At 44.8% G+C, this 8332-nt stretch overlaps 1 protein-coding gene across 1 annotated transcript; it reads left to right on the top strand.

The window, feature by feature from the left end:
* The first annotated feature begins 7399 nt into the window (after positions 1–7399).
* Positions 7400–8075, top strand: LOC128054137 (60S ribosomal protein L13-like). The gene has a single exon (XM_052646728.1). It carries the CDS (start codon positions 7419–7421, stop codon positions 8052–8054), a length of 636 nt encoding a protein of 211 aa, XP_052502688.1. The 5' UTR covers positions 7400–7418; the 3' UTR covers positions 8055–8075.
* The last annotated feature ends 257 nt before the right edge of the window (positions 8076–8332 follow it).

Here is an 8332-nt window from a genome sequence, read left to right as displayed (position 1 = left end):
CCTCTTGGTGCTCACTTCCCTTTCTGTACTTCATTTCTCTCTGTTGCACACTGTCTACCATACTCTGTACTTCACTTATGTGTGGTGTTTATTGCTGTCTCCCCTCAGTAGAAGTTAAGCTGTATGAGGGCAGAAATTTTTACTGTTTCATTTACTTCTGTTATGTCTGTATATACCAGCATCAGACCCAGAGTATGCCATCAGTTTCACTGACTGACTGAATGAATGAATGCCATCAGGAGCACTCTGGCATCTCTTGGCATGTAGTTTCAGGTTTTCCTTGGATCTGCCCTTGACCTTCATAGAATCTCAGTGCTGAGCAACTCCTCAGAGATAAGTTTCTGTCTCTGATACTTGAATTCCCTTTTAGACTGGTGACAACTTGGTAATAATCTTGGCTTACAGAGCCCCCAACTCTGAGAGTAAAAAGACAAAGGATTGAAAAGGTTAAATGATACATAAAGTAATATGGCATAATGGGTGTCTCATAGAACAAAGGAATAGGGAGCAGAGGCAGGAGGCTTGTAGTGGCACAAGCAGTAGGCTCAGAGAAGGGCAAATATAATCTGTGTACATCTGGGGCAAAATGATGCATAATGATCACTGCAGGGTGAAAGGACCAGAGGATGATAAGGCAAACCAATGACAGTGAACAGCACAGTGATATAGAACAGTGCTCCTCAAACTTTATTCAGATACCAGTCACCTGGGGATCTTGTTAAAATGAAGATGCTGTTTCGGGGTGGGGTCTGACAGTCTTCGTTCTTAACAAGTTCTCAGGGGATGCATCTCCGGGATTGCACTTTGAATATCAAAGAACGTGGATTCTGCAACCAGACTTCCAAGGTTCAAATTACACAGGGACCACTGATTTAACTGTGTGATCTTCAGTAAATTATGTAATGTCTCTGTTTTTTTGGTGTATAAAATGAAGATCAGATGAGGTATTCTCTGTAAAATGAATACTATTTAAGTTTTAAGTCACGGATTATGACTGTTACTTGGGGACGGGAGAAGGAAGAGGATTTGGTGTGGGATTCCAGGCAAAGAAGCCTTATTGGTACTTTCATGATTTTTAAAAATAAAGTGTTCAGGTGATCGCTGTGCAGATTTCCCTCCTTTTCCTTGCAAGCAAGTTACAAAAGAAGGTGGATTAATTATGCATGTGCTATGCTCAGGGCTGTTAAGGAAAACTGCAAGCTGCCTTGGGTCCTCCGATGGAGAAACCAAGTAGGGGGATTGTTTCAGCTGGTAGCTGAGCCCTAAATTCCTGTCTGATGCAGGGCTCCACGAGGCGCTCAGGTCTTCAGAAGGAAGAGCTTTCCCTAGCACCTGCTGAGTGATGACCACAGCGAGGCGCTAGGGAGAGGCGCGCGGAGTCCGATGCTGGGAGCACCCGGACGGAGCGGGAGTGCAGGCCGGGTAGAGGGCCGACCCACGTGGACCACCAGGCGGGGCGGGGGCGGGGGCAGCCAACCAGCCTGGCCAATCACCGTGACCCGCGGTGGCCCTGCCCTCCCCGTGGGCTTGCTAGCCTGGCTCTGCTGCACTGCTGGCTGCGCGCCGCCCTGGACGGGGCGCACCGAGACTGTGGCCAGACCCCAGGAGTGGAGTCGCAGCTGCTGCTTCCGCAGACGTTTGTTCTCCAGATGCAGTTTCGGACTTGTCTTCGGAGAGACTTGGGAGTTTCCTTTCAGAGCGAGCCTGCGCAGGTGATGGGCCTCTGTGGGGATGTCTGCGGGGAGGCAGCACGGTGAGCGTCCTCTGGCTCGGGTGCGGAGGGAAATCGGTGTGTCGCTCTGCACGCGCAGTTTCAGACTTGGCTGCCGGCTTTAGCTGAGTGAGGAAGGTTAAAAGGGCAAGGAGGAGGATGGGGTTGGGGTGACTTGGGACCCTTTGCTCACGGTCTGTCTCCTGGGCAGCAGCTGCCTCTCAGGCCGATACCGACTTGCCTCCTCCCGCTCATCCTGGCGCTCTGGACTGCGGGAGTGACCTCCTGTGCGGAGGCTGCCGTGCACCCCGAAGTTGGAAACCGCGCTAAGAAGCGGGGTGTGTGTGGCACGCTTCCAACTTCAGGGTTTGTGTCTGTCACTCAGAGATCCCGAGGGTGCTCCTTGAATGGCTGAAAGGTCACTTGATGGATTGGTATGTAGAGGCAGAGGGAGAACTGACCGCGAGTCCTTGTTTTGTAAAAGTCTGAGCCGGTATCTTTACAGGAGCTTGAAGGAGGGAGCGGGTTAGCCTACAGCTGATTTCCTGCTTGCCCGGCTCTTGCTGGGAGGACGCTGTGTGATCCAGGGCGCAACTTGCAGCTGTGAGCGCGAAGCTTCCCACGCAAGGGGAGAAGTGGAGCGGGTCTAGAAGTACCGTCCCTTCCCACCTTAGGTATCTAGCATTTGTCCACCAAGCCGGCGTGCTTAGATTTCTTCCCGTCTTTTTCGGTTTCGTCCGCTGTTGCTTCCTTTGCTCTATCAGTTAGCCCCTGGAAGGGAGGGCATCCTTAACCTTAAGCCATGTTCTCTTTCCTCGGGGACGATGAAGTGGAAAGCCTGATAACCTGCACCTAGGGAGACAACCCAGGCCAGACACGGTGCTATTGGTGCGTTTTTCTCCTGAATCAGCGTCACTTAATGTTTGGGAGCTCCACAGACCCCCGTGAGAACCTTAGCTAAGCTATGAAGCAACTCCTCAGCCAGATGTGCATACACGAGTTCATGGTTACTCGCTGAAACCTACCCCTGTGCCCATCCCCCACATAGGATTTTAGGACCCCCTTGAGGAAGTGTCTGTATCCGTGTACTCGGTTCCTCTTTAACTTTTCAACCGCTGTCCCTCCAAGACGGGCAGGGTTGATGTGATGTGACAAGTGACCCTGGAGCGTGGGAACAGAGACGTTCAAAGCCGTGGTCTGATTCTTTCTGTAATATCCGTGGTCTGGGGATTCAGCAACCTGAAGCCCATACCTGCAGACCCATATGCCCAAATTGGTCTACGATGATGGTTCAGTTTCCTGGTCAGACTTGCCCTCCTTCCAGGTCACTTGCTGAGGGACAGTGAGTTTGTGTGTCTGAGTGCTGTTCAGGCAGGACCCGGGTTTCAAAGCAAACAGAAAAAGGCTAAAATAATTTAAGAACATCCATTTCCTGATATGGATGTTCCTGTGTTTTGCACTCAGTCATTTAAGGACAGATGTGTGACTTGCAGAATTCTTCAACAGCTCACTGTGGGTTTTACAATGAGGAGCATTTCTGCTGTTTGTGGTTGTAAATCAGTGTGTAAGCCCAGCACTGCCTTTGGATTGGAAACACAGATCTTAATAAGGCGGAGTGAGAGCAGTTTTCAGAATCATTACGGCTAATGATGACTTATGTTCTCCCAAACTGACCGTGTGAGTGGACATTGCTCATTTGTGCAAAAAGCTTTCTTTATCTGTGTAGGCATTTCTTGATCAATATTCTCATGTCCAAAAAATGGATTTCAAGATTTTCTTCCTCAGTTCTTCTAGCTTATTTTTCAGCTTTGGACGACCTTGTTCTCTTCCCTCTGTACCATCTTAACTCCCCTTTGACACTTTGAAATGTATTATAAGGTTGTAAGTCATGATTTGACGTGGCCAGTTTTCCCTGTTAAAAGATAAGAAAATTGTTCTTACCAGATAAGCAGTGGCTGCCAGTTCACTTATTTTTGAATGGCTAATTTGTGTTTTCTTCTCCCACAAACATGCACACAAAAACCCTACAAATATCTCAACTTGATTACTGAATAGTTTTTCATTTGAGGGAACTTTTCCATACATCTGGTTCTAAAATTTTCTGAAGTCACTTAAATTTCAATATTCATTTTTTGACTCCTTTTAGAGATGTGTTTTGTTTGATGACCTAGTTCCATTTAGTCACACACAGACACAGAGATTCTTTGTCCCCTTACCTACTTTTCAGTGGCACATAGCCTTTCTCTAATAGCTGCTTTTATTATCTGCACAGTTCATTTGTTGGTACACTTAATATAATACTGTTATGTAAATGATGTGTTGGTGTATATGGTATGTATATGGTATTAAAACTGCATTCAATGGAGATTAACCCTTGGGTATGACATCATCACCAGCCAATCCTCTATCTGATTTGAACATGCATTGACAAAAGTCACATTATCATATTCAGCAAGGGTTTCTATATTGCCTGTGATGAATCAGAGAAAGAGGGAAGTCCTTTGGTTCTTCCTAACTCTCAATTAGCTGCCCAGTTGGAGAGTTTTGGGGATTTCTACACTAAGAAGCTTAGCTTAATAATAAAATTCTCAGATTGCTGTTTTATAGATCTCTTTAGAATTTGCATAAGTACATGTTCCCCTTTTGCTTTCTTCTTTGGAAATTTTTCACCCTGCATTTTGGCTCTGTTTCTTTACTGATGGAGAGACATCATAGTAAATGGACTAAGCTTTTGATTTTTTTGTTTCTTTGAAATAGGTGGAACATCTAGGTGATGGACTCACTTGTTTGCGTACATGTGTACTTTTCATCAAGTGTTGGGTATGAATCTGCTAGGGTTACCAGTGTACCTACAAATCTCGCAGTCAATCATAAATGATTGGGAGATCAAATAGTGTTCTTCATTCTGTCAAACAGATTCAGGATTGAGGGTCGGGGGACAGGCAGTAGAAAAAGATGTCTATGAAGGGGTGAAGGGGTTGGTGAAACAATTTTGTCTACCTTAATGACTTCATAATTATTTTTGTTTTGAAAACACTATTAGAGAAAGTTCAGATCCTTCCTAGGCAGCCCTTACTTATATAGGCTTGAATGGGTGTGAGGAATTTGGTTTTACAATAATAGCCAACTCATTTTGTGAACTCTGGCAACCCGCTGCTCACAGCGTAAAATTAACTTTGGCTTCCCATGTTTTTAATATCTATTGAAAAAAATAAAAGTAACTCTTCTGTTTTGCAGTAGCCATTTAAGTTAAATCTACTTTCCTCCATGAAGTCAGTTAAGAAGGTTCTTGGGTTTTATTTTTAACATAAATTTAACTGTGCAGTGTGGTTTAAGGGGAGAGTCAAAGGCAAGCAGAAGTTTGAATCTGAAAAGTATCTCAGAGTTCCTTTTTCCAGAAGATCAAAAGTAGGAGATGTTGTGACTTGGATCCGCTGTGGGCTTAGACCCCCGAATCCTTACTGCTAGCCCACTGTGCTTTCTGGTGAAAATCTGCAGGGAATGGCATTAGTAATGTGCTAGGACCCACATTTTAGCTCTCTGTGGAAGGAGGACCACACCCACTTCTCTCATTATTGAGTCTTAGTTAGAACATTGTTCGTTGAACCCGACTCAGAGATTTGATAACTATATGCAGCAGTTAGCTTGGGTTACTTCCTGGTAGCTTAGTATTATAATTATAAAAGAGACATTTAACTGAGAGGTGATGGTGGAGGAGGAGTGGGTAAGGTGACTCAATTTGGACCTGAGCGCAGGGAAAGACAAGGATGATAAAACGATGCTGAGGCATCACTTCAGGTCTAAGAACTCAGGACATTTATTTATTGTGTGATAATCTCTTCCTTCATACTTTGTGCTTTCTAGTTGCTGTGCAGCCAAACCAATAATTTGGAATAATACTCTTTTTTAAGTATGATCATGAATATTGATAATGGCATCTTACCTTTGTTGAACACTTAGTGTGTACCAGGTATAGGGTTAATAAATGCCTTTCTCTGTATGGATTGAACTACTGATTTTCAAAGGTCATTCATGTAAAACCACATTGACTCTTTCTTTGGCATTCTTTTTAATTCAAAAGATGTCAGGATCATACAGTAGCAAGTTATTAGCATGAGCATAAATAATTTTCATTCAGAAATACAGTAGCATCAGATATTAGGGAATTCTTGTTAATACAATGCCAAATAAAAGTAATAAGGTGTATTTAGAAAGATACTGAAGATGTGGCTCATTTGTTTTATTTTAAGAGATTATTCATATTATTGTTAGTACAGAAGAGTAGCATAATCCCTTTTAGAAAGAGAGGAAGATATGTTTATATTTCTTATAAAGAGAGAACAATGGGATTCTTTTAAAATAAAAGTACGCATTGCAGAAAAAATAGTCTGTGTTGCCTTTGTTAGTACTGTAAGTTCATTCCAAGCTAGATACCAGTCAAACATTTCTGCGGGATTTCAGTTGTCTTTACTAAAAGTGGAACTGTCAAAATCTAGCATTGCTTTTATTGTTAGTTTTTTGATGACCATTAATTATGTCTGCTTGAATTCTCTTAGGTTTACATCTATGTTGTGTATCCTTAAGTTTTCTCTGAAAATTTATGGTTTTATTCCTTTATTCAATTTAATATTATCCTGTGCTTTAATGAATCATTAAAATATTGGCATGTCCTTGTTATAACAAAGGCACTTCCTTCTCCATCATCTAAAACCTCAGACTGTAGACATAGCTCCTGAGATAATCAAGGAAGGTTTCCAGCAAGGAAGAAACTGAAATCGTCTAGGGCAGTGGTTCTCAACTAGGGGGCAGTTTTGCCCCCTCAGGGCCATTTGGCCATGTCTGGAGTCACCTTTGGTGTTCCACATTGGGCTGGGGTTATGTGGGTATCTAGTAAGTAGAGGCCGCAGATACTGCTCAGCTTCCTATAATGCACAACATGGCCTCTACAGCAGAGAACACTCTAGCCCGAAATGTCAAGAGTGCTGAGGTTGAGAAACCCTGCCGAAGCACAATTTTCTGGGCCCAGTGTTTTGAAATGGCTTATCCAGTGTCCCCAGCTCCCTGTTTCTGGCAGGGAACCTAGATCTCTAAATGCAAACCCAGGATTCTTTTAATCACGCTAGGCTTCTGTTTTGTACAGTTCTCTCTCTGTTTCTCTCTAATACATTTATAAAGATAATACATGTTTGGGGTAGAAAATTTACATACTGTAGAAGGGTATAAAATGGAAAGAGAAAGGAACCCAATTTTGCCATTGAAATAGTTCCTTTCATATAGCAGTAAATGTATTTCCAATTCCCTCCTGCTTTTCTCCACATACAGACATTTAGACCAAATCACTTTAGATAAATGGGGTCATCCCTCATATAAAGTGTGTGCTGGTTTGTTTACTTAGCAAAGGTCTCCTGGAGGGCCCTTGGTGAATCCACTGCTGGGGAAGGAGGCTGATAGCCATGTGGTCGGGCGAAATTTCCCCAACAGTGGAGACCTCCTGCGCACTGTGACCGTTTTATACACAGTCGTGTGGAACCCATCTGTGCTTTGCAGCCAGTCTCGGAAGGATGATGAATCAGTGAAAAGAGCTGATTCTGTATGTATGCCATTCTTTTTCACGGCTGTATCTTATTCTATTTAAAAATTTATTTTAAAATGCTTACCTCTGCTTTCCCGGCCGTGAGCCCTCGGAGGAAGCCTTCCGGCCGCAGCCATGGCGCCTAGCCGGAATGGCATGATCCTGAAGCCCCACTTCCACAAGGACTGGCAGCGGCGCGTGGCCACGTGGTTTAACCAGCCGGCTCGCAAGATCCGTAGGCGCAAGGCCCGGCAGGCCAAGGCGCGCCGCATTGCCCCGCGCCCCGCGTCCGGTCCTCTCCGGCCGGTGGTGAGATGCCCGACGGTCAGGTACCACACGAAGGTTCGTGCCGGCAGGGGCTTCAGCCTGGAGGAGCTTAGGGTGGCCGGCATCCACAAGAAGGTGGCCCGGACCATTGGGATCTCGGTGGACCCGAGGCGGCGGAACAAGTGCACGGAGTCCCTGCAAGCCAATGTGCAGCGGCTCAAGGAGTACCCCTCCAAACTTACCCTGTTCCCCAGGAAGCCGTCGGCCCCCAAGAAGGGAGACAGCTCTGCTGAAGAGCTCAAACTGGCCACTCAGCTGACTGGACCTGTTATGCCCATATGGAACGTCTATAAGAAGGAGAAAGCCAGAGTCATCACAGAGGAGGAGAAGAACTTTAAGGCATTTGCCAGTCTCCGCATGGCCCGTGCCAATGCCCGGCTCTTTGGCATCCGGGCAAAAAGGGCCAAGGAAGCCGCAGAACAGGATGTTGAAAAGAAAAAATAAAGTGCTATTGGCAACTTAAAAAAAAAAAATGCTTACCTCTTTGCCAAAGGCAGCAAGTTTCATGATATTAATCTTAGAATAAGTCCTTGAGTTCTACCTTTTTTTTTTTCTGATGTCTAGTTTGAGATTTAAAGTACCTTGAAAGCCAAAAAATATATATCCAAAGAGGTGTTTAATTGAGGCCATCTGAAGAAAATATTATTGGGGTGAATTCTCTGAATGTATCAGTTGGGGGAACAAGTCACTGGGGCCCGGTGATCTTGCCATCTTCGTTACTA

The sequence above is a fragment of the Budorcas taxicolor genome, chromosome 1, assembly GCF_023091745.1.
Source record: "Budorcas taxicolor isolate Tak-1 chromosome 1, Takin1.1, whole genome shotgun sequence".
Taxonomy (NCBI): Eukaryota; Metazoa; Chordata; class Mammalia; order Artiodactyla; family Bovidae; genus Budorcas; species Budorcas taxicolor.
The sequence above is the reverse complement of the archived record's forward strand: the minus strand, read 5'-3'. Positions and strand labels throughout refer to the sequence as shown.